Source organism: Callospermophilus lateralis, chromosome 2, assembly GCF_048772815.1.
Source record: "Callospermophilus lateralis isolate mCalLat2 chromosome 2, mCalLat2.hap1, whole genome shotgun sequence".
NCBI classification, from domain to species: Eukaryota; Metazoa; Chordata; class Mammalia; order Rodentia; family Sciuridae; genus Callospermophilus; species Callospermophilus lateralis.
The window spans coordinates 152,069,646-152,097,007 of NC_135306.1; the positions used below are offsets into that span (position 1 = coordinate 152,069,646).

At 40.6% G+C, this 27,362-nt stretch overlaps 2 protein-coding genes across 6 annotated transcripts in view; both read left to right on the forward strand.

Annotated features, from left to right (window-relative positions):
- Nucleotides 1–17,727, forward strand: part of Stim1 (stromal interaction molecule 1) — a 200,666-nt gene extending 182,939 nt beyond the window's left edge. For 3 of the 5 annotated variants that reach the window (XM_076846754.2, XM_076846755.2, XM_076846757.2), the window contains exons 8-12: nucleotides 6,705–6,872; nucleotides 7,377–7,477; nucleotides 7,745–7,980; nucleotides 11,531–11,897; nucleotides 15,844–17,727. In XM_076846754.2, the coding sequence (XP_076702869.1) occupies nucleotides 6,705–6,872; nucleotides 7,377–7,477; nucleotides 7,745–7,980; nucleotides 11,531–11,897; nucleotides 15,844–16,360 (1,389 nt within the window). In that variant the 3' untranslated portion in view covers nucleotides 16,361–17,727. Of the gene's footprint in view, nucleotides 1–6,704; nucleotides 6,873–7,376; nucleotides 7,478–7,744; nucleotides 7,981–9,298; nucleotides 9,392–11,530; nucleotides 11,898–15,843 lie in introns of all 5 variants that reach the window. The other 2 variants (XM_076846756.2, XM_076846758.2) reach the window with 2 other exon arrangements.
- Nucleotides 17,728–18,744: 1,017 nt separating this feature from the next.
- The window catches only part of Rrm1 (ribonucleotide reductase catalytic subunit M1), a 33,029-nt gene continuing 24,411 nt past the window's right edge, over nucleotides 18,745–27,362 (forward strand). The window contains exons 1-4 of the mRNA XM_076844015.2: nucleotides 18,745–19,056; nucleotides 22,284–22,372; nucleotides 24,066–24,243; nucleotides 25,230–25,330. Coding sequence (XP_076700130.1) covers nucleotides 19,038–19,056; nucleotides 22,284–22,372; nucleotides 24,066–24,243; nucleotides 25,230–25,330 — 387 coding nt within the window. The 5' untranslated portion in view covers nucleotides 18,745–19,037. The remainder of the gene's footprint in view (nucleotides 19,057–22,283; nucleotides 22,373–24,065; nucleotides 24,244–25,229; nucleotides 25,331–27,362) is intronic.

Genomic DNA, 27,362 nt, shown 5'->3' on the forward strand with positions numbered 1-27,362 from the left:
ACGTCTATCAGAAGAAAAAGTAGATCTAACCCTCCATCATGTCAGATTAGGCCCAACTTCCTTAATAAGACTCCTATAGGGCAAGAATTAATATCAAGACTCAATAAATGGGATGGATTCAAACTAAAAAGCTTCTTCTCAGTAAAAGAAACAGTGAGGTGAGTAGAAAGCCTACTAATTGGGAACAAATTTTTACCACATGTATGTCAGATAGAGCACTAATCTCCAGGCTACACAAAGAACTAAAACATCTAAACATCAAAAACAAATAACCCAGTCAATTAATGAACCAAAGAACTGAACAGACACTTCTCAGAAGATGATATACAATCAATCAACAAATGTATGAAAATATGTTCAACATCTCTAGCAATTAGAGAAATGCAAATCAAATTTACTCTAAGATTTCATGTCACTCCAGTCAGAATGACATCTATTAAGAATACAAACAATAAGTGTTGGCGAGGATATGGGAAAAGGGCACACTCACACTTTGCTGGTGGGACTGCAAATTGGTATAGCCAATATGGAAAGCAGGATGGAGATTCCTTGAAAAACTGGGAATGGAACCACCATTTGAGCCAGCTATCCCACTCCTCGGTCTATAACCAAAAGACTTAAAAACAGTATACAACAGGGATACAGCCACATCAATGTTTATAGCAGCACAATTCACAATAGCTAAACTGTAGAACCAACCTAGATGCATGCCCTTCAGTAGATGAATGGATAAAGAAACTCTGGTATATATATACAATGGAATATTACCCGTATTAAAAGAGAATAAAGTGATGGCATTTGCAGGTCAATGGATGGAGCTGGAGAATATAATGCTAAGTGAAATTAACCAATCCCCCAAAACGAAATGCTGAATGATTTCTCTGATTCATAATATGCTGGGGGCAGGGGGATGGGAGGATTAAATGAACTCTAGATAGGGCAAAGGGGAAAAGAGGAGAGGGGAGGGTAAGGGAGGGGGTATAGGGGTAGGAAAGATGGTGGAATGCGATGGCCATCATTACCCTAAGTATATGTATTGAAGACATGAAGGATGTGATTTTATTTTGTGTACAACCAGAGACATGAAAAATTGTGTAATATGAATTGTCATGCATATATACCAAATTAAAAATTAAAAAAAATTAAAAAGGCATAGAATGGCTAAAAAGATTAAAAAAACAAGACTCAAACAAACAAAAAAAGATAGAGGATACATGCTAAGCAAAATAAAGCAGGGGTAGGTATATTAATACCAGACAAAGTATTCTCTAGGTCAAGAAATATTAATAGAGACAAAATGGATATTTTATAGGTAAATTCAGTGTAATATATAAAAACTCTTCATTTGGATGCACCTAATTATAAAGTTTAAAAATATATAAAGCAGGGGCTTGGTTGTGGCTCAGTGGTAGAGCGCTGGCCTAGCACATGCCGGGCGCTGGATTTGATCATCAGCACCACATAAAAATAAATATATGAAACTGAAGGTGTTGTGTCCAACTACAACCAAAAAATATTTTTTAAAAAATATTTATTTTTTAGTTGTGGTTGGACACTATATCTTTATTTATTTATTTTTATGTGGTGCTGAGAATCGAACCCAGGGTCCTGCACTTGTTAGGTGAGCGCTCTACCACTGAGCCACAACCCCAGCCCCCCAAAAAATATTTTTAAAGAAAGCAAAAGTTAAATGCACTAGTAGAGTAATAGTCAAATTCATAGTTAAAATTAGAGATTTAAATATAGCACTTTTGATAATGAATAGCTAAAACATCAGTAAGGGTATGGAAGATTAAAAATCATGATTAACTGATCTAAGCTTCCTATGTATGTATATACTAGAGTGAATCTCACCATTATGTTCATCCACAAAACACTAATTTAAAAAAACTATAAATAAATAGCAGAAAGATCAGTAGAGGGAAGGGAACGGGGTAGAGAGGAGGGGAGGGAAAAGGGGGAAGTATTGGGAACTGAATTAGAACAAATATATTCCATGTTTATATAATCATGTCTAAAATGAGTCCTAATGTTATATATAACTAAAATGAACCAATAAGAACTCTCAACAAGTACTTATGAAAAATGATTAGTAACAATGAACTCATTTAAAAATAAAACATTTAACAACATTTTTGAGGATTTATGCATCTCCTAAAATATTGCTTCTGCTCAATTTCTCCCTTTGTGAGAATTCAGTATTTATATTCAATCTTTTAGGTGTATTTTACATGTAATTTATGTTCAGTTCTATTTTTTTTTCCTCTTTTGCTTTGATCTGGCTATTTTCTGTTTAAAATTTGTCATGTTGGATAAAAAACAAATTCCAATAATACACTGTTCTTTTGATATATTTGAGAGAATGACTGGAAATTGAACACATGGGCACGTTACCATTAAGCTACATTCCTAGTACTTTCTATTTTTAGTTTGAGACAGGATTTCACTAAATTGCTGAGGTTGTCCTGGAACTGAGGTGATCCTCCTGCCTTACCCACCCGAGTCACTAAAATTATAGGTGTGCATCACTATGCCTTGTTCAATCTGAGTGTTTTTTTATTTTCTTTTATTTTTTCCCCTGTTTTTGTGGTGCTAGGTATCTGAGATCTTTCTTTATTTTTTACTTTGTTAATTTTTATTTTGTGTACTGGGTACTGAGCCTGGGGGTCCCTCATTACTGAGCTGCATCCCCAGCCCTTTTTATTGTATATTTTAAGACAGGCTTTCACTAAATTGCTGGGGCTAGCCTTCAACTTGCAATCCTTCTGCCCTCCTGAATATCTGAGATTATAGGCCCACCATCATGACCAGCTCCTCTGAATTCTTTCTTTTCTTTTCTTTCTTTATTTTTATTTATTTATTTATTTATTTGGTACCAGGGATTGAACCAGGGGTTCTTATCCTCAGCCCTTTTTATGTTTTATTTTGAGACATGGTCTTTTTAAGTTACTTAGGACCTCACTAATTACTGAGGATAGCTTTGAACTCAGATCCTCTGGCCTCAGCCATCTGAGCCGCTGGAATTATAGGTGTGCACCACTATAACTGGCTTCTTTGAATTTTTTAATCTTATATTCTGCTGTTTAACCCATTTAGTAGGTTTAAACTTTCAAATATCAATTTTTCTTTACTCTTCTATCTCCTTGTTCAAAATTCACATTCTTCTATCTATTATGTCTATCTTTTCCTATATTTTCTTTAACATATCAGTATGGTTCTTTTAAAATACTTAGCTAGTAAACTCTTACATCTGGATCATTTATGTGACTGCTTATTTTTCCTCCAGATTATTGGTTGTGTTTTCCTTCATCTTCTTAGGTGTAATAACTTATCTTATTAAATGCTAGATGATGTGTGTAAAAAATAGAAGATCCAGATGATTTTACCTTCCATCATGTATAGGTGTCAGCTTTTCTCCTGTTAGGTTTGTTTGGTGAGGCACGGATCACCCTTTGACAGAGATGGAGCTGCGTTGGAGCTGGGTTATAGTTTTACAAGACTGGGTCTAGCTCTGATTTGTCTCAGTTTCATAGTTTTTATTGAGAGCTAGATTTTTTTTTACCTTAGCCTTGAAAGTCTATAAGAGCTTCAGTTCTCACAAAAGGTTTATTTCTCTGTGCCCCAGTGGTGTTCTTCTGTATGGCCCAAGTCTGATTCTCAGCCCTCACCTAGAATCATCAGATGCCTCCAGGGAAGATATTGATGTGCAATTGTCAATTCACCTTAAAAAGGCTTTTTTTTTTCCTTTCTGGATTTTTGTTAATCTAGTCTGGTGGTTCTCAAACATTTGGTCTTAGGACCACTGTACTCTAAAATTCATTTGGAACTTTAAAGAACATTTTTTTGTGGGGCAGGATTGTTGATATTTACCCTGTTAGAAATTAAAAATGAGAAAATTTTTAAAAATTAATTCCTTTAACAGAACTATATTAAACCCCTTGCCTTTTAACACAAATAACATATTTTCTGAAAAGACTAAATTAAAAAAAAAACAATGAAAAATGACTCTTTACAAATTTGCAAATCTTTTAAATGTCTGGCTTAATAGACTGTTAGATTCTTACATTAGTGTCTGTATTCAGTCTGTGATTTCAAACATCATATAGCCCCTGGAGAACTCTGCAGTTCAGTTGTGAAAGAAGACGAGTGAAAAAGGTAATTTGTTAGTATTATTATGAAAACAGTGTTGATCTCATGAATTCTCTGAAAGGTGCTAGGGACACTTGGAGGTCCCTGGATTATACTTAGGGAACTGTGGACCTACTCTTAATCACTTCTTCGGCTCTTTGATGTTTTAAAAAATCCGATTTTCATAATTTATGCACCTTTTTTCCAGATGTTGGTTCAGAATTATTCTTCTACCATGACCTGTTGCATTAATCTATTATTCTTCTACTATGAGAAATGGAGAAGTCCTATGAATGGTAGTAATAAAGCCCTGTGGCAGTGGAAGTCTGGTGATAATATTTAAAATATATACATTAGTAGTTATGAACTTGGGCTGCCATATTAAAATGACTGGGGAGTTTTTAAACAGTTTTGAATGCCCAGGTCAATGCCCAGATAATTAAATGAGAATTTCTAAGTTAGGGGACAGGTATCTGTATTTTAAAAGTTTCCCCATGTGATTAAAGTGTGTGACAATATTGAAAACCATACACATAGAATAAAAGAATAGGACTTGTGAACTCTGACTTGCCCATCTATTGTCTTCTTTTCCTCAGGCATTTGTTACTTATATGTTGAACAGTGTGTCTGTCTCTGTCTCTCTGCTTCTGATCATCTTCATTTCCCTATTTAATAGTTATTTCTCTCATTAAACAAACAGGTTTTTTAGCCTGGTGGGCCAGCCTCCCAGGATGATCACATTTTCCTATATTTACTCTCTTTTTTTTTCTCTTCTCCATCCATTCTTCCCTACATAGTTTATCCTGTTCCTTTAACTCTTTTATTATTTATTTATTTATTTAAAGAGAGAGAGAGAGAATTTTAATATTTATTTTTTAGTTTTCAGCAGACACAACATCTTTGTTTATATGTGGTGCTGAGAATCAAACCCAGGCCGCACGCATGCCAGGCGAGCGCGCTACCGCTTGAGCCACATCCCCAGCCCCGCTTTAACTCTTTTAAATGTACAAGTTGATCATAAATTTTCAGATTTGGTTTATTAGCCTCTAAGATATCTGTTCTTCATTTTAAATCCATAAAACCAGGAAAGGGGCATTTTATAGTTTTTTTCCCCAAGATCCTAAATCAAATGAAGATTGATGCTTTCACTGGCTCTCACAGGAAGAAAGGTGTCCTGTCCTTTACTAAGACCCTCATGGCCTGGGTTAGGCTGTGGGATACATGGCCTCAGTGGCTGAAGTTGGAGATTATGAGACTGTTCTCAATCTTGAGCACTCTGGGATTCTGAACAGCTGAAGGTTAGCATCCAGCTGGGAGAGTTGAGGATCACTTATACTGGTAGCCTGAGTGAGATAGTAAGGAATCCAGTGTATGTAATGTGTGTGTATACTTTCAGATCTTTCACACTTGTGTGCTTTGTGTCAATCTGCCTTATTGTGTGCCCCTTATAGAGAAAGTCAGTGAGGAGATTTCTACTTATACATTGGTTCCTTCATTTCTGGACCTCTGTTGGCATTACCTAAGTTAGGTATGGGAAAACTCATTTTCTTTCCATCTCAGAGTACTTTTCAAAGACTACCTGCCCTGTTTACAGAGAGATCATAGACTTCGGATGTAGGCTTGAAATGACTTTGGAGAGCTTTAAGGCTAATGTACTCCTGGGCTAGGAATCATCTGACATGATTTGTTTACAGATCTTCCACAAAAAATAGCCCACTCTCTTCTGAAATCACCCCTTTACAGATGGTTTGGATTTGTATGGAAGGAAGGTTCTACTCCCATAAATTAAGATCTTCTAAGAAAACACAAGGTCACACAGCCATCAAGTGACAGATCAGGGACCAGAACTAGATTTCAGATTCCCAACTGAATACTTTTTTCCCCCTTTTTTATTGGTGCGTATTAATTATATAGAAGAGTGGCTTCCACTGAGGCATATTTGTATATGCATATAACATAAAATGATTGATTTTACTCCCCAGTACCTCTCCTTACCTTCCTCTACACTGATGGTCTCTCTTCTACATTCATGACATCCTCTTCCTGCCCTACCCCACAACTTCCAGATATGAGAGAAAACAGATAGTACTTGTCTTGAGTCTGACTTTCTGAGTCTGATGGTCTCTAGGTTCACCCATTTTCTGCAAATGACACAATTTCCTAACCAAGTACTTTCCTGCCACGTTGTGCTATTTTGAGGCCCAAGCATAGATCCTAACTCTTAGTAAGGTGATGCCCCAAGTGACCTGTTCCTGAAGAGATTAGAGAAGATACATGATGAGGAGTGTCAGCTGATGTGATAGAAGAGTACCCTAGAGTGGGAGCAAAAAAAAATCTCTTTGAATTCTAGTTGACCCTATTGACTGTGTGATCTTGAGTAGGTTACTTTCTTTCTCTGAGCTTATTTCCTTATACATGAAATTGAAGAACAATGCTTGCCCTTTCTCCTTCCTGAGCAAGGTGTAAGGCAGATAAAAGCTCTGAATTCTGAAGCATCATAGAGAGGTGTTGGAAAGGGTATCAGTAAACAAAGAATCAGTAAAAAAAAAAACCCTCACATTCTCTTGTTTGTGTAGGTTCGGGAGGCCTTGAGAAAAGCAGAGAAGGAGCTGGAATCACACAGCTCATGGTATGCTCCAGAGGCCCTTCAGAAGTGGCTACAGCTGACACATGAGGTGGAGGTGCAGTACTACAACATCAAGAAGCAAAATGCTGAGAAGCAGCTGCTGGTGGCTAAGGAGGGGGTGAGACCTGCCCTTCTGTGGTCCTCCTTCTGTCCCCTTCTTACCTCCCCACCCTTCTCTGTTTTCCCGGCCCTCTTTCTCTTCTTTGCCTCATCTTGCACCTCCCTTTGGGCAAAGAGATATCCTGTGGTGGGTTCTATTTATTTTCCTGATATACAGCTCCTGATAATGTCCTAAGCTTCTGGAGGAGGGAATAATAGTGTATGGGTACATCCTCCTGCCTTCTGGGAAAGATGAAGCAAGTGGAAGCAGGTAGAAGGAAAGGTCTCCCAGACCCAGGCTGTTGTTGGGACAGAGGTTCTCCTTCCTGACAGGGAATTCTTTTGCTTCTTTCCTCTTTTCCTTTATTCCCTCCCACTGCCTTCATTTTCCCTTCCCATCTTTCTCTTCCTTGGGTAGCCCAAGATGTGTTAAGAGAAAGGGAACCCAGTCACAGGAAGCCCTTTCTTATTTCTTTCAACCTCTAATCCTGCTCTCTTTAAGCTGGGGGCCTCATCTTTGCAGGCTGAGAAGATAAAAAAGAAGAGAAACACACTCTTTGGTACCTTCCATGTGGCCCACAGCTCTTCCCTGGATGATGTGGATCATAAAATCCTAACAGCTAAGTAAGTAGCACCAGTTATCAACTCTGGCAGTGTCCATACTACCTTTAGAATTTGAGGGCATGTAGAGCTTCTAATCCATTTCCTTATGGGGGAGTGACAGCTCTGCTCTCCCACCCTAGGCCTGATTCAGCTCCCACCTTGTTTATAAGTTTATTGGGTTTATAATTCACACACATACCTCCAGCTTGTTTCTCTGAAAAGAGGTCTCATTCTTTTTTGGGACTCCCATCCAGTCCATGACTATAGTTGTCTTTTATTTGTCTTCAGGCAAGCACTGAGCGAGGTGACAGCAGCACTGAGGGAGCGCCTGCACCGCTGGCAACAGATCGAGATCCTCTGTGGTTTCCAGATTGTTAATAACCCTGGCATGCACTCACTGGTAGCTGCCCTCAATATAGATCCCAGCTGGATGGGCACTACACGCCCAAACCCCACTCACTTCATCATGACCGACGATGTGGATGACATGGACGAGGAAATTGTGTCACCATTGTCCATGCAGTGTAGGTGACCTCATTGGTGGAGTTTGAGGAAAGGAATCTTTGATACACGCTGAAAAGTCCATGGCCTCTGTTGGGCTTAAATAGCACATGGGATGGATAACCAGGGAAACACTTCACCTCATGATCTTGGTTAATAAAGCACAATTCACATCAGGGTTTCTTTTTTAATTTTTTTTTTTTTTAGAGAATTTTAATATTTTTTTTTTAGTTTTTGTGGACACAACATCTTTGTTTGTATGTGGTGCTGAGGATCGAACCCGGGCCGCACGCATGGCAGGCGAGCTCGCTACCGCTTGAGCCACATCCCTAGCCCAGGGTTTTTTTTTTTTATAGTTGTCCTTTTGATGGTTTTTCCTTGCTATTTGCCCTGTTTGTCCTGGGCTGATTGTGTTAAATGTGTTTCTCTTCATTCTTTGTTTTCCTATTTATTCTCCCTCCTCTCCCCAGCTATCTACTTTTATAAAAATAATTTTCTTTAGGGATTTTGATTCACTATGAAAAATGGCATTCATTTCATTGCATTTATTTATTTTCCTTATTTGTAATTGCTAAAACAGATGAATGGAATGATGTTTCTCTTCTCTTTGCCTTTTTGTGGGAGGCCCCATTAAGCAACAGTCCCTTAAAGTGATATACCTTTAAAGTCTCCCAGCTGGAAAGACATTCTTGCCCAGGAGGGACCTCCTACACAAGCATGTCTTGCTTTCCATCTGAGCTCTTGAACCTCCCCATTCTCTGTCCTGGGCCTTCCCTCTCCCTTGCAAGTGATGAGAGTGAATAGAGCCACGCCAAAAGGAACAACATTCTAGGTGAATTCCTTAGTAAATGATGGGACTTTATTGACCCACCGCTGAATTTTCCTTTTGGATGAGAGGTTATTTTAGTTAAACATAATAGGCCTTATGGTAAAGCTATTGTGGCACCAGTTCAGAGGGAATGGCAGAAAGCCATGGCTTGTTTAGGGACTCACTTTCAGAAGACTAGATCCTTTCCTTGGGCTGGATCCTCACTCTAAACAAAATTTATTTTGTAAATTTCGCAGTGATACTTTGCCCCTAGCCAAGTCTCTTTGTCTCCCTGATCTTATTAGGACTTTAGTGAAAGGGCTACGAAGATTTGGATCATAGACAGGTAGAGCTGGATCCTGCCTTGACAGTTTACATGTTTCTATGTTCTACAGGTTGAGAGGGACCTTAATTAGCTCTGAGCGATTAATCCATGCCCTGTCCCCAGCTTTTCCCATCTCTCATTGATGGGCAGGCTGAAGCCCTCCATAAATCAGATTCTCTTCTCCTTTTGGCCTGGGTGTTGACCCTAGATGCTGCCTGGCTGATGGGGCGTAGGTTCAGTGACCGCTCTCTCTGCTCTACATCCGCCGGCTCGGATGATCAGTCCCTCTGGAAATACCCGGGTTTGAGGAGCCCCTTTGGGGCTTTTGTTTTTTCCAACTTTTGGGACTAAACCAACACTCCTACCCCCATGGACCCCCTTTCCTGCCTGCCTCACATCCCTGCTTGCTCCCTTTGTCCCCTCAGCACCATCCTTACTAACTGCAGGGAGGGGTTCGGGGGTGAGAAGAATCAGCCTGCTCAGCCAAGAGCTGGAGAGAGAATATTCATAGTGATGAAAATCTTTGGCTCTCCCTTTAGCCCAGTGACACAGGTGTCTTAGTTACCTTTCTTCCAGCTGGGCTGGGAGGGAGAGAGGGAAGGAAAAAACAGGACTTTCTTTTATCTTTTTCAGGTTTCTCACCTCCTTCCTGTTTCTACCTTCTTCCTTCCTCTTCCCCTTCATATTATGGGCTTCCTTTTTCTCTTCAGCCTCTTTCTAATGCCTTGAAGGCCACCAGCCATAGAAGCCCTGCCTTCCAACTCTCTGTCACTATATAACTGTGCTTTTTCCTAGAGTCCCTTCCAAGGCTTCTGCCACCCTTTTAACCTGGGCCTTTCTCACATCTTCAGGAGAAATCAGGGCAGCTAATCTCTCAAGGTGAAGGAAAAGAGACAAAGGTCTACATTTATTTTTCAGTTTGAGCTGGGATTGAGCCAAAGCTGGATGCTCTGCAGTTACCTGGTGTCCAGCTACCCCTTCACTGGACATGGTGGTTTTCATCTTCCAAGAGCCTGATTAGCAGAATTGATCCAAGAGATGGATTATGGTTGTTTACATGCATATTAGAGAAATATGTAGAGTAAAAAAGGGTAAATAGTAGTATCGAAAAGGCATTCATAGTCTCACCATAACTGAGCACTTGTTTTTTCAGTCTTTTATCTGTGAAAATTTTAAAACAGTGAAGGTAATGATAATCACAACCATTTATTGAGTGCTATGACCTATGATAGGTAGTTAAAGATATTACTTTGAAGTATCAGAACAACACTGCAGACTTTTACAAATTATGAATTGAAATGAGATGTAACTTGTATAAGATCAAGCTAGAAGTGGAAAAGTCTGGTCTCAAACTCTAGTGTTTTAAAACCAAAGTTCAGTGTTATTAAATATACTTTTTTCTTTTTTTTTTTTTGGTACCAGGGATTAGATCCAAGGGCACTTAACTACTGAACCACTCTTTTTTTTTTACGTTGTCTATTTTTAAGTCTGGGTCTCACACTAGGTTGCTTACAGCCTTGCTAAGTTGCTGAGGCTGGTTTTGAACCTGTGATCTTCCTATCTCAGGCTCTTGAGTTGCTGAGATTACAGGCATGTGCCACCATGCCTGGCTACATATGCTTATTATTATTTTTTTAATCCTTTTTCTTCCCCTGAGCATTTCAACAGGTATTTTTCTGTTTTTATTTTTATTTTTTTTTATTTTTCTGTTTTTAAAATCTCACTTTTTTTTTGGTACCAGGGATTGAGGATTGAACCTACTTAACCACTTAACCACATCCACAGCCCTTTTTGTGTTTTATTTAGAGACAGGATTTCACTGAGTTGCTTAGCATCTTGCTTTTTGCTGAGGCTGGCTTTGAACTTGCAATCCTCCTGTCTCAGCCTCTTGAGCCGCTGGGATTACATGTGTGCGCCACCACACCTGGCATGAGTCTCACTTTTAATATCCCTATAGTATATGTATTCTTGTTTTCCCATTGTCCTACCTTTATGTTTACTTTCATACAATTATTAATAGTGATCTGGTGAAAATGTTTGTGTGTAAGTCCTTGTCTAAGTTACAAGTTATTTCCTGAAGTTGGCATTCTGAAAAGGCTGGTTCTTAGTGCTCTCCCGGACCTTGCTCCAAATTCCTGTTCTACCCTTCCCTGCCTATATCCTCCCACTAACTGCCTTACCACCTCCCTTTATAGTGACATTGGCCTTAGGTCTCCTTCCATTGGAGTTTCCACTAAAACTGACCTGGGCACTTCATCTTCAATTTCCCATCCTTTTAGGACCCCTTGGTGGGAGGTTTTTGGGAGGTGGTACCCCATTCTTTAGATTGGGCATCAAAGACCCAGAGTGATCTCTAGCAGGCATTTCTCTATGGCCACCTGCTTGCCTGCTGCCCAAAGGGAATTGGCCCTTTCTCACACTTTCTCCACTCTCCTTGCAGCCCCCAGCCTGCAGAGCAGTGTCCGGCAGCGCCTGACGGAACCACAGCATGGCCTGGGATCTCAGAGGTTGGTAGAGGGCGAGGCTGGCCACTTCTTGACCAGCCGGGTCTCTCTGCGGCGAATGCGCAGCCTTTCATCTGGACAGTCTTTCAGTTCTGAAGGCCACGGGACCAGCCCACCATCTGCCTCTGCTTCTTCTTCCTGTTCCTCTTCCACTACCACCACCACCACCACCATCACCACCGTCCATGTCCACCCTATTTATTATCCCCACAGCACTTCCGATTTCCTCCAGATGGATCCCTACCCTGACCCACCCCCTTCTGACAGCACCGCTGTGATGCCTGGGCATTCAGAGAGCTTGGGGTATCAGCTGTCTCTCTTCTCTTTCTTCCTTCCCTTCCTGCTGCTTTTACCTTGGCCTTTGCCTGTTGGCTGCTGCTTGGTCAACTCTGGGGATGTGTGCAGTGGGGAATTTTCTCCTTGTCCTGTTCTTTCCCAGCTGTGGGGCTCCCTTTTAAGATCAGAAATTTCCTACACCTTTCTTCCCTTCTCTGTGTGGGGTTTGCTGATTCTTCCCCATGATCCTATAGCACTTTTGCCTAAACTGTGTTCTTCTACATGCATTATAATTCTCAGTGGGGCCCCTGCTTCCTTTACTCCTTCAATAAGCATATATCGATGTCTACTCTGTGCCAGGTTCTTCTGGACATGGGGATTTATTTTTAGATGATAAGATACAATTCCAGTCATCATGAACTACAGTCTGGTCCATGAATAATTATGGAACAATCTGATAAGTGCTATGGGGGTGTTGAGGAAGGAGGAGTGACTAACAGTGTGTACCTTGGGGGAACGCTTCACAAAGGAGATGACATTTGTGCTAACACCCTGTTTACAGGGAAGAGAAAGTATTCTAGGCAGAGGAAACATTATACGCAGAGGCTAGAATGATGAAAATCTCAGAAAAGCTATGGATTTTGGCTTTTACCCTTTAGGAGGTAGAGAATGGCAAAAAGAGCTTTAAAACAAAGAGAATTGATCAGATTTGCTTTTAGAAATAACATTTTTAGTGGTTTGTATGCAGGAAGAAAAGGAAGAATTCAGAAGTCATTGTAGTAGACCACTAGGGGAAGTAATCAGGATCTTGGGATGAAAAGAAACAAATAATTTGGTAACTGACTAGAGAGGTAAAGGAAAGAGAGGAATGTAGCACGACACTTTGTTTTAGCTTCAGTGATTGAATGAGTCTTGAATATGTTTGGAGGTTTTGGACAAAAGTTGGGTAGGTATTAAAATACTCGTTTTTCAGAGTAGGAAGTGAAGGTTCTGAAAGGTAATGTTCCCCAGGTCCCACAGCTAATTGGGAGCAGAGCATAGACTAGAACTTGGCTTTCCATTTCAGGAGACTCTGTTGGATACATTTATCTTCTCTGCGGTCTCAATAATGAACAGGAAAGGAATTGATGAAAAACTTTCTCCTGCAGCCTGGTCTGGCATCTGCAGGAACTTTCCCTGCTAATACCTCAAGAATACCAGGCTAAGGTCAGAGGTAGTATAGCCTTGACTTCCTGGAACAAGCTTAGGGGACCCTCAGAAAGTCTTGCTATTTGGAAATATCTCATATTCCTGAAGTGATTTTGGCCTAGTCCTGGATGTTTGTTGCTTTCTTTTGGTCCTACCTCACTCTGGATACTCATCTCTCTAGCTCTAACCCTTAAGACTCTGGAAAGTTATCTATGAGGGATCTTCCTTTTTTTTTTTTTTTTTTTTTTTTGTCACAAAGAGCTGCCCATCTTCACTTTCATCCTCATTTTCATCCAGAAGCCTAGGAAGGGAAACAACTCTAATACAGACGGAGAGGACTGAATTGGGTTGGGGAAGCTAGAGGATGCTGTGAATCTCATGCACCAAGGCCTAAGCTGAGGGCATTGGGGATGAAGGGGTGGGAGAGCTACCTGCATCCACCTGGCCTGTTCACTACTTAATTTTCTTTTGCACCATGCACCAGAGGATCATCTCTAAAGGCAAACAGGCTCTCTAGTAAGGTTAGTAACATGGGATGGGAGTCCAAGGCAGTCTAGCCTTTGGGGAGGGTCATCCTGGCCTGAAGGGTTTCAGAGATTGAGGAAGGGAAAGTGAGCCTCCCTCAGTGGGCTTTATATTTATTTGGCAGTCTTCGCTTTTAGAAGCATAGAAGGGTGGGAATCAAGACAAAATGGGACTATGAGCCAGAAGTGGTGAGTCTGGGAGACCCCCAACCTTTTGACCTTTTTTCTTTGGTGTTAGAAAACTAGGCTCTTAGGATATTACCTTCTCAGCTTAGAAGATCTCTACTCAGTGTGGTTGCTCCTTAGAATTTCTTTAGCACTTTCCCAATGGATTATATATGTATGGAGAAGGCAGGGTAGGGAGAAGATCATTTGGGGGCTTAGCAAAACAAGGACACATTTAGATAGAAGCAAGGACCAGTGTCAGATATATAAAATCAAATGAGAGACTAAATATTTATGAATACTAGATTATGTGGCTAAAACAGTATTTGTAGCATGAAAGCTAGAAATGGAATAATTTTCTGCTGTCCCTTGAGTCTGGAAGATACTACTAGTCCATGGGGTTGCTGCTTGATTCCTTGATAACTAAACCTATGATAGCTATGAGTTAACCCCCTGTGTATTTACTAAGGGGACCTGGTACCCTCCCTAACTTGTAACTATTGGCCTTCTCCTTTTGGGGTCCTATGATGCTCTCCTCTCCCACTCAGATGGATTCTTCTCCTCTTCTTTGCCTCTGGGAAAGCAGAAACTGGGTTCAGAATTGGTAGGGAATCCCCATACCTACCCTTTTGTCTATAGAGGCAGAAGCAGTGGCATCTGGAATTGGTTTATGTTCTGCTTGAAACAGCCAGCCCCTTAAAGGATCTCAAGCTCCTGGACTAGACTGTGTGTGTGCATGTCCATTGTGCAGTAGCATGTTCCCATAACTCAGCCTTGCAAAGAAAGCCTCTTGTGACTGGCCCCCATATGGACCTCCCAGCTTGACTGGCCTCATCATCTTCATTCCCACAGTACTTTATATATTTTCAAGTGTTTTGCCAGTATTTTTCATCCTCCAAACAATATTTTTAGATGATTAAACTGGTATTTTCTTCATTGGGCCAAAAATGAGGACCAGCAAGGTTAGATGACTTGTCCAAGATCACACAGAGGAGTCCAGAGCTCTTCTGAACCCCTGCTCCTTAAAGGCCAACATACTGTCTTTTCTATGCCTCTCTATATTCTCCCTGTCAGCAGAGCTCTGAAACAGACCCCACCCTTCCTGCTGCCACCATGCACTTGGTGTTGAACTCTATAACACTTCTCTGTGATCTCCTTTATATCCTGTGAGAAGGTAGGAAGAGACAGCAACTTGGCCTTTTGGTGTGGGTGAAGGATTGTTTGCAAGGCTTTTCTAACTTCTCCTCCCCAGCCTGGGTCAGGACCATTGACTGCATGTGCTGTGTTCCTTGGGGCCTGGCCCAAACTGGATGTTTTCCAGGGCATGGCAGGAGTAAGTGGGGGAGGAAGGCATGAAAAGTGGTGACTCAGAACAACATGTAGGTTCTATGTTAGTAGAGGATTGAGTCCTAAGAAACCTAGCCAAGGCTGGGTGAAGTGGCACATGCCTGTAATCCCAGTGACTCAGAAGGCTGAGGCAGGAGGCCAGCTTCATAACTTAGTGAGACCCTATCTCAAGAAATAAAAAGAGCTGGGGATGTAGTTCAGTGGTAGAGCACCCTTGGGTTCAATCCCCAATACTTGGGATAGAGGGAAGAACATTAGCTAGCTATGGCATCCAGAGGAGGATACCTGTGGGTTTTAAGCCTATGGGTGCAACAGTTTGGACCTTTGAATTCAGCAGGGATGGGGCTCAGGTATTTAAAAGCCCTTTGCCTGACAGATGATGGTATAATGACATTTGTTTTTGTTTTGTCCACCTCTTCTCTTCCCATCACTTTTTCCTTTCTTTCTCCTCCTGGTGGTTCTTATTTCTACCTGCTTCTCTTCCTTTACAATTCTCATCTTTTCCTGTCTCTTCTTCAATCTACTCCATTCCCTATTTCTGCCTCCTTTTGTATCCTGTACTAATGGCTTATTCAACTTCCATTACTCATTCCTCTCCTTCCATCTGCTTATTCATCCTAATTCTCTCTCCTGCCTCCATTTTCCTACCCTGTTCTTGTCTTCTCATGTTGTCCCTTTCTCTTCTTCACTTTTTCCCATCTCCCTATCCTATATATGTCCTTTTCTTCCTCTCGTCCCATTTCTTGCAGGGATTTGACCCATTCCGATTCGGAGTCCTCCCTCCACATGAGTGACCGCCAGCGTATGGCCCCCAAGCCTCTTCAAATGGGCCGTGCTGCAGATGAGGCTGTCAATGTGATGACTTCCAATGGTAGCCACCGGCTGATTGAGGGGGTTCACCCAGGATGCCTGGTGGAGAAACTGCCTGACAGCCCTGCCCTGGCCAAGAAGGCATTACTGGCGCTGAACCATGGGCTGGACAAGGCCCATAGCCTGATGGAGCTGAGCCCCTCAGCCCCATCTGGTGGCTCCCCACCTTTGGATTCTTCCAGTTCTCATGGCCCGAGTTCCCCAGACCCAGACACACCATCTCCAGTTGGGGACAGCCGAGCCCTGCAGGCCAGCCGAAACACACGCATTCCCCACTTGGCTGGCAAGAAGGCTGTGGCTGAGGAGGATAATGGTTCTATTGGTGAGGAGACAGACTCCAGTCCAGGCAGGAAGAAGTTTCCCCTAAAAATTTTTAAGAAGCCTCTTAAGAAATAGGCAGGATGGGGGTGGCAGTTGTGAGACAGCTTGTCCTTCCCTGGGTCTTCTGCCTTCCCTTCCTTCGAAATATCTGGCCCCCAGATTGGGGCATTGAAGGTCTGGCCCAGGGGCCTGGGTACTGTACATACCTGCTGCCTCCATCCTCGGTCCTTCATCATTATTTATTAACTGACCACCGAAGCCTGCCTGCCCTGCTTCCCTCCCAACCGTGGGCTGCTGCTGTCACTCCCTCTCCACTTCAGTGCATGTCTTAGTTGCTGTTCCTTCAGCTCCCAGCTCCTCTGGGGTCCAGCTTCTGTCTGCTGTCCCATTTTTGAGGTTTGGTTTTTTGTTTCTCTGTCTCCTGCTTTCAGGCTCCTCCCTCCCACCATATCCCAACTTCCCCTAGCAGTTGTGGGGAAAACAGGAGGAATAACTTCTGACACTTGTGCCTCATATCTCTTTACCCATGTATAGTGGTTCTGTTGGCCCCTGACTGGGGCCAAGGGCCTAATATGTGACATTTGTTCTTTGGGAGTATGGTGGGCTGAAGAGAACCTCATGCTGGAGCTCACTCAGGTCTCTAGGGATCCATAGGGGAGTGAACCAATTCCCAGAGAACAAGTCACCAGAGTTTTGAAGAGAGGCCAGACTAGGGATGGACTGGGAGAGACCTCTCTTAGTTGGAGGAAGAGTGAATGCCAGAGCCATGGGCTATAATGCAGTCACCTTTTCTCTCTTGTTGCATCCACATCTGCCTCCCTTTACCCCGCTCCCCCATACTGTAGGAGTGTTCGTCTCTAAGAGGTGCTGCCTCAAAGCATCCCCAAGTATACTCCTTGGGCTTAAAACAATTGGCTTCCCTGGTTATGGGAACCACAGTTGTAACAGAGGGTTCTTGTGGAGCCCTGGAGCTGCTGGACAAGGATGTTGCTGTATTTGAACCAAAAAGACAAAACAGTTTAAAACAAATCTCCTGAATTTCCCAAGTGCCTGCACAGCATACTCCCACTTAGACCCCATTTTCATATTACTGCATAGCCTGGGCCAAAATGGACACAACCAATTTGGGGAAGGGATGGCAAAGGGAGATGGTATATGTGAAGGCTGTTGTGTGACCACTTCCCCCCAACCTTTCCATCTTCTAGACAACTCTCTTATCTGTTTTTGCTATGGCTGTAAAAGTATTTTTCCCCTATGCCCCATTCTGCCATGCCTTTATCCTGGGATCCTATTTTGGGCCTGGGGTGGGTGCACCTAGGGCTGGTCTTAGGAGGGTGCTAGGCTGCAGACTGCCTTGTATCCCCTGGACACCCTCACATGGGTTTTTCTGTGTTATTTCATAAGACTCTTTGAAGTCCAATAAAGCATGTAGGAGATTTTAACCTCTGTTGTTTTTGACTCTCATTGTGTCTTTGTGGTTTAACAGACAAGAGATGAAGAGATTATTTTACCCTGGGAAAATGAAACCAAAAGCACATACCTGAAAGCAATCTGGGTAGTTATGTACTAAATAGTTAATTTCAACTTCAGATAAAAAGTAAATTTTTGGAACAATTATGTCCTATGCAATATTTGGGGCACAGTTTTATTTCTTAAACCTTGCCAATCCTATTTCTAGGCTGTCATGATCCTATAGCTTCACCAATGACGACCTATGATTTGGAAGTACTTCATGGGGGAGCTTGGGCAACATCTGGAGAGCAGTGAGGAACGAATGAGAGATCGTGAAAGCTTTTAGGGGAAGGATGCCACAGACAGATTTCATAAAGATGAGTTTATGTAGCCTAAAACAGAAGCTTTTGTATCAGCCTTGTATAGTAAGACTTTCAGGTCTTCTTACCATCCATGTTCAGGCCCAACGCCATCTGATGTTCACAAGGCAACAACTGCTTTATTGCTCGTCCTCTCTTTGCCACTGTCCACTTGAGACCTCAAAAAGCAAATGGGTCATGGCTTTGCTTAAAAATCTCGCAGGGTTCCCAATTCCTAGCATGGCTTGTCTCCAATTCTTGAGTGTCCGGCTTCTCGCCGACCTGAGACCCTTGACGCTCCTGGCTGTCTGGCCACGGATGCTAAGCCTCAGCCCACGGCGGTTTGGGGGACTATCCTAACAGTCGAAATAAGAAAAAGTGTTCTGGATGCTTGGGGTTTTGTTGAGATTTTAAAAATACTTACGCTGCGTGACTAGGCGGGGCTCGCGGGAAAAAGAAGTGGGGCCGAGTCTGGCGGGCTTTGCGTTCTACGTCAGACCCCAGGGCCTCGGACTCGGCTTTGCCCACACTCAACATGGCGGCGGGAGAACTGCGTTCCCGCCAGGCCTTCCTCCGCTAATGTGGCCGTGGGAGGGGAAACGTCTCCTGTTGCCCATGATCAACATGGCGGCTACAGGGCGAAACTGACTTCCTGGGGTCAATTTCTGCCAATTCGATTCTGGGCGTGAGCGGTGTCGACGACGTCATACAAGCTGCGTCGCGCCGCTTTGCGCGTCATTGGTGGCGGGAGCGGGAAGGAGTTCGGATTTTTGCGCCTCTGCACTGGTGGGGAAAGTGCTGTCTGCGCCCAAGTTCTACTCTCCGTGCCTGAGCAGCTTCTTGGAGCCAACCCTTCCCACTCTGCCACTGTCTCGATCCTGCTGGCTTCTTGGAGCTGCCGCCCCGTCTCGGATCCCTCACCACTCCTGCCACTAGCTGCAATGCATGTGATCAAGCGAGGTGAGTGAGGGGTCCGGGGAGGGTGAAGAGGCAGATTGGGGACGTGGGCTGCTGCTGCCCAAGCACTTACCCTCTCCCGCCGGCAGGCCGCCCGGCTAGCCGCTGCCGCTTCCCGCCCTTCCCGCCGCGGCTTCCCGCCCTGTCATCCAACACGGCCGCTGTTTCCCGTCTGTCTCCTCCGTCCTCCTTCTGGGCTTCGGTCTGCACTCCCTCAATTTTGTCATCATTAACTTCTTCCAAAAGTATCACTCCTTCCTGGCATCGAGTGATTACTGTGTGCGCCAGCGTTTTATAGGCATTTTGTTCTTCCTTACCATAGCGTATGAGATAGCAATCATTGGCTGCACACAGATGAAGAAACTCAAGTTCAGAGAGGTTTTGGTGACCGACCCAGTGTCCCCCAGTTAGTTCATGGTGAAGTCAGGGTTCGGACCCATACCTGACAACACAGTTTTACTTGAAAATGAAAACAAGAGGTTGGTGACCTGCCCTAAGCACAGGAGAAAACGAGGAAAGAATGGACTTTGACCTCTAAACGGGCACCTGTCATTTCCCTTGTCACTTTTGTGGTAAGAGGGTGGACGTGAGGGGTAAAAAAAAGACTCCAGGCATAGGCAGCACTCTAGAGTTTGTCCTTTGAGACATAGTGTTGCCCTGTGTCCCAGTAGCAGTCCCAGAGGAGAGTTTGTGGCAGAGACTGTCTTCCCTATGAAGGGAAGAGACACGAGATCAAAGAAAGGGGGCCAAGGCTTCTTCTGACAGAATGAAAGAACCCAGGAGGGATCTGCATTCTTTTCCAACAGTTATATCCTGTTAGATTTGCTGTATTCCTTCTTTGTGCCCAGCTCTTTGCTAAGCAGGTAATCTCTGCCTCAGGAAAGATTGGAAAAAACAAAACAACACATAACTTAAAACAGAGAGTCATATGAGAGGTAGGAACAGATTTTTGAGGTCAGTCTACTTGCCTTTTAAAATAACAAAGTTATTTAGAAATTGTAGGAATTTATTAAATACTAGTTGATTGGGTGTTTCTGTTTTGTCTTCTAGGCTGTGAGCATTTCAAAGATGGGGACTGCTCACATTTAACACAGGACCTGCCATGAATAGGTGCTCACAGAATAAATGGGAATGATTATGTAAAAATGTAGGATGCAGTGATTGCTGTGGGTAGGCAGTTGATTTTCCTGTGTCCAGATTACTTTAACTACAGCCGAGAGGTGGAGAGGTGGACAATGGTGGCCCATCTTCCTGTGTTTAGTATCTTGATACATGAGTTTTTGAACTTCTCCAGGCCCCCATTTTAGCTCATGAAACCAGGCACCAAAATACAGTAATGTAATTATTTATTTATTTATTTATTAGTTAGGAATTTAACCCAAGCATGCTGTACCTCTGAGCTACACACCCCAGACCTTTTTTATTTTTAAGACAGGGTATCACTGAGTTGCTGGCCTCAAACTTGTGATCTTTCTTTCTCAGCTTCCTGAGTCACTGGGATTATCCAGTATGTACCACTGCATCCAGCATTAATGTACTGTTTTTGGTCTGTGCCTGCAGTTGAGAGATGAACATAGTTTTTAAACCTTTAGAAAGAAATATTTGAGTTTGGTCTTAAGATAAGTCAATAACAAAGATAAATTGAGAATTTATGGACTTAGATGACCAGAGTAGGGTAATAATTGTGATTTAATAAATCTTTAATAAAGGTTGAATTTTTAACCTTTTAACTCTACTTTAAAATACTATAGTTTACAAGGGATTCTACAGTAAGCACCTTAAAAGACAGGACTTATTTTGTTTCTCATTCCCTTAGAGAACAGTTTAATCTGTATGACCCATGCTCTATCTAGACTCAGCCATTTTAAAATTCAGTAAGCCTTTTTAAAAAAAATTTTTTTAGTTGTAGATAGACACAATACCTTTTTTATTTGTTTATTTTTATGTGGTGCCAGGGATCGAACCCAGTACCTAACTTGTGCTAGGCAGGCAGTCTGCCACTGAGTAAAAGTTTTTAATATTTGAAATGTACTTAGATTTGATTATTTTATTATTTATTTATTTATTGATTGATTGATTGTGGTCCTGTGGATTGAACTCAAGGCTTTGGGCAGGGGAGACCAGTGGTCTGCTACTGAGGTACACCCCCAGCCCTATTTTCTATTTTTTAGTGTGCATAGGTTTTGTCAGTTTGTTTTTTCACCTCTCTTATTTTTGGCATGCCAGTGAAGTCACAGACTAACTCTTATAGTTTTTGTTAATTTTAATGTAACTATTCAGAGGACAGCTAGCAGTTGTTGTCTGCCCAAACACTATGAGGGAAATGATAAAGGGAAGAAACAGCTCTATCTTCAAAAACTTGAAGTTATAAGAGATTTAGGAATAATCCATAGAAAAATTGTTAGATAACAGAAGGAATATTAGATGAGTTTTTCTCATGTTATCTGGAGCTTTTTTCCCCTAATGAGAAATTAAGATTAAAAAATAAAAGTTGAGAGCCATTGCAATAAATGACAGAGTAGCTAATTGAGTTATAAACTGTGCTTTGAAATTTAATGTAGTGTTTTCAGAACTTTGGATTGTAACCCACAGTAAAAAACTCATTTTACAGCTGGGCATGCTGGCACATGCCTTTAAACCCAGTGACTCAAGAGGCAGGAAGATCACAAGTTCAAAGCAAGCCTCAACAACTTATTGAGAACCTAAGCAATTTAGTGAGACCCTGTCTCAAAAAGGGCTGAGGATGTGGCTCAGTGGTAAAACTAAATCCCTAGTATAAAAAATACGTTTCCCATAAATGAATATGTACAGTGTTTTTATATGTATATAAAACTGAAACAAGTTGATAAACTAATAAAATAAAAAGAGCTGGGGATGTGGCTCAGTGGTAAAACACCCCTGAGTTCAATCCCCAGTATGGGTTGGTCTCGGAGATAATTCTGACTACTATATAGGATAAAAGGGGAACGTCATTTGGAAAGTTAATGCAAGAATCCATCAGCATAATGTAAGGAAAGGAAAGACTTTCCGAATAGAATATTTGCTTTTTGAAGATGATCCCCAAAAAAGCAAAGGCAATCTCAATGAACGTCTGAGTGGTTTGAATCCTTTCATTTGTGAAATAGCATTTCATGTTGGCTAAGTTTTGAAGTTCACATATTAATTACATTTGATTCTTTGACATTGCCATTGTAATACGTTCTAACATGACTTATGGTTTGATTCTTCAGATGGCCGCCAAGAGCGAGTCATGTTTGACAAAATTACGTCTCGAATCCAGAAGCTTTGTTATGGACTCAATATGGACTTTGTTGATCCTGTAAGTATATAAAGTTTATATCTTGGGATCCTTGATTCATGTAATTCTTTCTACTTGTCTTTTATCTCTAGTCCTTCAATTACCTGATATACTTTGGCTATTCTGGCTATTCCTTTGGATATAAAATGTGAATTTATTGCTTAAAACTTTTTTCCCCTTAATTTTGGTCCTGTCCTGTGAGTTCTTAAGTTTTTAGAGAACTATGAGTGTGAATGAATAAAGGGGAAAACTTGATGTTAGCATTTATGATCATGGATTTTCTTGAGTACATTACTTTTTTTAGAGTGGCAAAAGCTGTGGTAAAGCTTGTTTTTATTTATTTATTTATTCGTTCATTTATTTACTTTGATACAGAGTCTTGATAAATTGTTGAGGGCCTCACTAAGGTGTTGAGGCTGGCTTTGAACTTGCAGTCCTCCTACCTCAAATCTCCTGAGCAACTAGGATTACAGACATGCAACACTGCACCTGGCATAAAAGTTTTTTTAAAATTGTGGTCATTTGGATAGAAACTGGTTTGAAATTTCTTTTTTAAATCCTTATGGAGCTGGTAATGATGGTGCATGCCTGTAATTCCAGCAACTCAGCAGGGCTAAATCAGGATTGCCAGCCTCGGTAACTTAGTGAGGCCCTGTCTCAAAATAAAAAAGTAAAAATGAGAAAGGCCTGGGATGTGGTTCAATGGTTAAGCACTGGTGGTTCAATCTCCAGTACTAGGAAGAAAGGAAAAAAAGAAAGGAGGAAGGAAGGAAGACTTCATGGCCACTATTTAAATTAAGGAGAACAAACTTTGTCAAGAGATTAAAGTTGAAATGTTTTTGTAATTTGCGAAGTGCTAAAGAAAGTCATTTTATTTTTTTATTATGTTTTATTTTTCTGTGGTGCTGGGGATTGCATCCAGGGCCTTGGGCATGCTAGGCAGCTTTACCCCTGAAGTACACTCCCAGACCAATAGTAGTTATTATTATTAGATGACTTAGCTCCAAGCCTAATTCATACCTTTATCTCCTTTAATTGGAATGATTATAGCTTGATTCATTTGCTTTCCCATACTTGGTCTTAGACGGAATTGGGAAAACTGGGTTAAATATTAAGAGCTGAAGTACTAATCATAGGGAGAATTAGAATGAAGAATGAGGAAATACTTTACTTATAGAACCATAGGTCTGTTTTAGCTATTTCCCTGTGAAACTTAATCTTTTTAAAGGCTACACGTTTTTTTGTTTGTTTGTTTGTTTGTGGGTTTTTTTTTTTAATTTTTTTTGGTACTAGTTCAGGGATGTTTTATTTCTGAGCTGTATCCCCAGCTCTTTGTATTTTTTATTTCGAGACAAGGTCTTACTAAATTGCTGAGGGCCTTGTTAAATTACTGAAGCTGTCCTGGAACTTGGGATCCTCCTGCTTCAGCTTCCTGGGTTACGGGGATTATAGACATGTGCCACTGCCCCAGGCTAGATTTCTTTTTTTTTTCAAATCAGGCTTCTTTCTTGTAACTGTAGTATGTGTTTTCTGGCAGCTCTGTTAGCTTATGAATTTTTATTACTAAGCTTCCCATATTATGAAAGATAGCTTTTCAGAAAAGGAAGTTGTCTATATTATTATTATTATGATATATATTTGATTGTTTTCTTAATTGCTCTTTTAAGAAAGCTCTTGTTTCTGAGGAAAACTCAAGTAACTTTTGGTTTTGTAGGCTCAGATTACCATGAAAGTAATCCAAGGCTTATACAGTGGAGTTACCACAGTGGAACTAGATACTCTGGCTGCTGAAACAGCTGCAACCTTGACTACTAAGCACCCTGATTATGCCATCTTGGCAGCAAGAATTGCTGTCTCTAACTTGCACAAAGAAACAAAGAAAGTGTTCAGTGGTGAGTACTGGTGAAAAAGAAAGAATTTAATATTCCCAGAAAATTAATAAGGGTAATAATTGCATGAATTTCAAAAATTGCATCTTATTTTATAAAGCAAAGCATACAAATTAGTGACAAGAATTTTCTTTTTCTCCATGCCTCTGACCTGCTGCACGAAAGGGGTAATGGATCCTGTTCTTTACACTTTGGTTCTCTTTTTATAAAGCCCATCCGGTGATGTGATTGGAAAAATGAGCAATGTATATTGAGAAGTTCTGGGTTAAATAAAGTGTCACAGCCATCTTTTCATCATTCCTGTTTCACAGCTCAGGGAATGAGGGCAAAGGAATTTAAATAGTATGTAGAATACCAGCTGGTAGACTAAGATAAGAAATCTTTTGTCTTTTAATTCCAGATATGTTCTGTTGGGCCTCAAACATTATATCCATTTTGAGTGGATTTATTAAGATTTCAGTTCTCCTGAAATTCATCTGTGGGTTCAGTTTATTACCCATCAAAATACCAACATTTCATACCCATATGTTTATTTCATATATAAATGTCAAAAGGCCAAATACTGCTGTGACATCCTAAAGAACAGAGTAAGAGACTTTACTAAATGTGTACATAGAATTAAACTGCTTAAGATGATGATAGAGTCTGAGTTTTAAATTGGGTTTCTGTTCTGTTAGAATTAAAAAAATGGTGGGAAGAGATTGTGATTTCGGAATTTCCTTATTTTCAACCAATAATCTCAACTGGGATATGTATCAGAATCATCTGAGAACCTTTTTTAAGTTGCAAGAGCTAATATTCACTAAAACTCTTGAAGATTGTTTTCTTAAATGAGATATTATCAGTATTATTTATTCAACATGGATATGTTTATTGAGCACATTTTATGCTAGGCACTGAAATGGATTAAGATAAAAAATGAGAATCACTGTTTTAATTAGATATTAAGTGGTTTTGACATTTATATTTTTAATTTTATTTTTATTTAGATGTGATGGAGGACCTCTATAACTACATCAATCCACATAATGGCAAACATTCTCCTATGGTGGCGAAGTCAACACTGGATATTGTTTTGGCTAATAAAGATGTATGTATATCATTTCCATTAGAAATATTTTGGGGGTTATTTTTTATTTATTTATTTTTTAAACAACACACAGCTGAGAAAATTTAAACACCACAGAAGGTATAGGTTAAAACACATTCTCCTGCTCAGAGTTCTGCATTTTCTCTCCATAAACAACTTCATTTTATCATTTTAAAAATATTGCTTCAGAGTCATTTTATTTATATATATATATATACACACACACACACACACACACACAAACACACACACATACACACACATAATACATACACACACAGTCACACACACTCATGCATGTGTGTTCATTATACTGTGCACACTATTCTTACTGATGCTTTTTTTTTTTTTTTACTTATAAGGATACCTTAGAGGTTGGTCTGTATGAATTTCTCTTATTCTTGGTTTATTTCTTTTCTTTTCTTTTTTTGGTGGTATGATACTGAGGATTGAATTTAGTACCAATCCTGTTATTGAGCTACATCCTCAGCCCTTTATATAGTCTTGCTAACTTGCAGAGGCTGGCCGACCTCACACTTTTGATCCTCCTGCCTTAGCTTCCAGAGTTGCCATACTGTGCCTAGTAGCTACCCTATTCTTTCTTTCTTTCTTTTTTTAAATTTTTTTAAACTTTATTTTTTTTTATGTGGTGCTGAGGATCAAACCCACTGCCTCACACATGCTAGGCAAGCACTCTACCACTGAGCCACAATCCCAGCCCCTAGCTACCCTATTCTTTCTAACACTGGAATAACATTTCATTTTAATAGATATATGGTCATTTTATGCATAAGTAAAAGTCCTTCCGTGATGAATATTTGTTTTTCATTTTTATTGCAGTGAATATCCTTGTATAGTAGATGTGTTAGGTGAATATATTGAAAGAAAAAAATCCCTTATGTGGAATTGCTGAGCTAGAATAAATGCAGTCAAATTTTTGATAGATATTGCCAAACCGACTCCCAAAAAGTTTGCTCAGGTAAAATTTTGAAAGATCTTTCTCAGTCACTTTTTTGAATCCCTTTCTTAACCTGATCTCGGAGGACAGAAGGAAAAAGATGTATAGGTTCAGCCAGAACTTTTTCTCACACAATTGCCATCAACATCTGTACAGATTAGAAACCAGTTTTAGCTCTTTCTAAACATGCATCTGGTATTGAAGAGAAAACTGATTTATTTGTATGTTGTTTGTATGTATAATCTTGAAGACAGGTTAAAAGCAGAAATAAAGCAACAGCATCAAAACCTATGTCTTTTAAAAAAATAAATATTGAAAAAAAGTATTGATAGTGTTTCAATTATACATTTTTCTTGCTAGGGCCTACTTAGCTTTGGCAACAAAGATACCCTTAAAAATTTAAGAGAAAGAGTAAGGAGAGTATTATACAGATTTTTTATTTTTAGGCTTTGACATGAATCATTATGCAGAAACACAGTATTTTGAAAGACTGGTGCCCTTTTTTCATTCAGAGTGACTATTTGTACCTAATTGCTTTTGTTTTTCTCTGTATGGATTTGTAGTCTACAGAAACACTTAATAATGTCAATTCTGAAATCTGTCAAATGAAAACCTGTTAAAAGTCATGAATTTTGAAAGCCTGTAATCTTTTCTGTTATGTGCAATTTAAAGTGGGTTCATTTTTATAACAAAAATATGAGTTAGCAAATATGTAGGGCCAGTACTTTTGGATTAACAACTTATCAAAAAAATGTGTTTAACGATGATAGTATAGTTACTTTTTATGCTCATGTACTTTTCCTCTTTGATGAAAACATAATAGGGAAAGTTTGGAGAATCATCTTTAATCATACAGTATAAGTTCTCTTCTAGTCTTTTTTTGGGGTTGTTATTTGTTAATTTTTTGTATGCTATGGATGGAACCCATTGCCTGTGCATCCTAGGCAAGCGTTCTACTAACTATCTATACTCCCAGTCCATAGATAATCTTTTTTTTTTTTTTTAGAATTTTAATATTTTTATTTTATTTTTTTAGTTCTCGGCGGACACAACATCTTTGTTTGTATGTGGTGC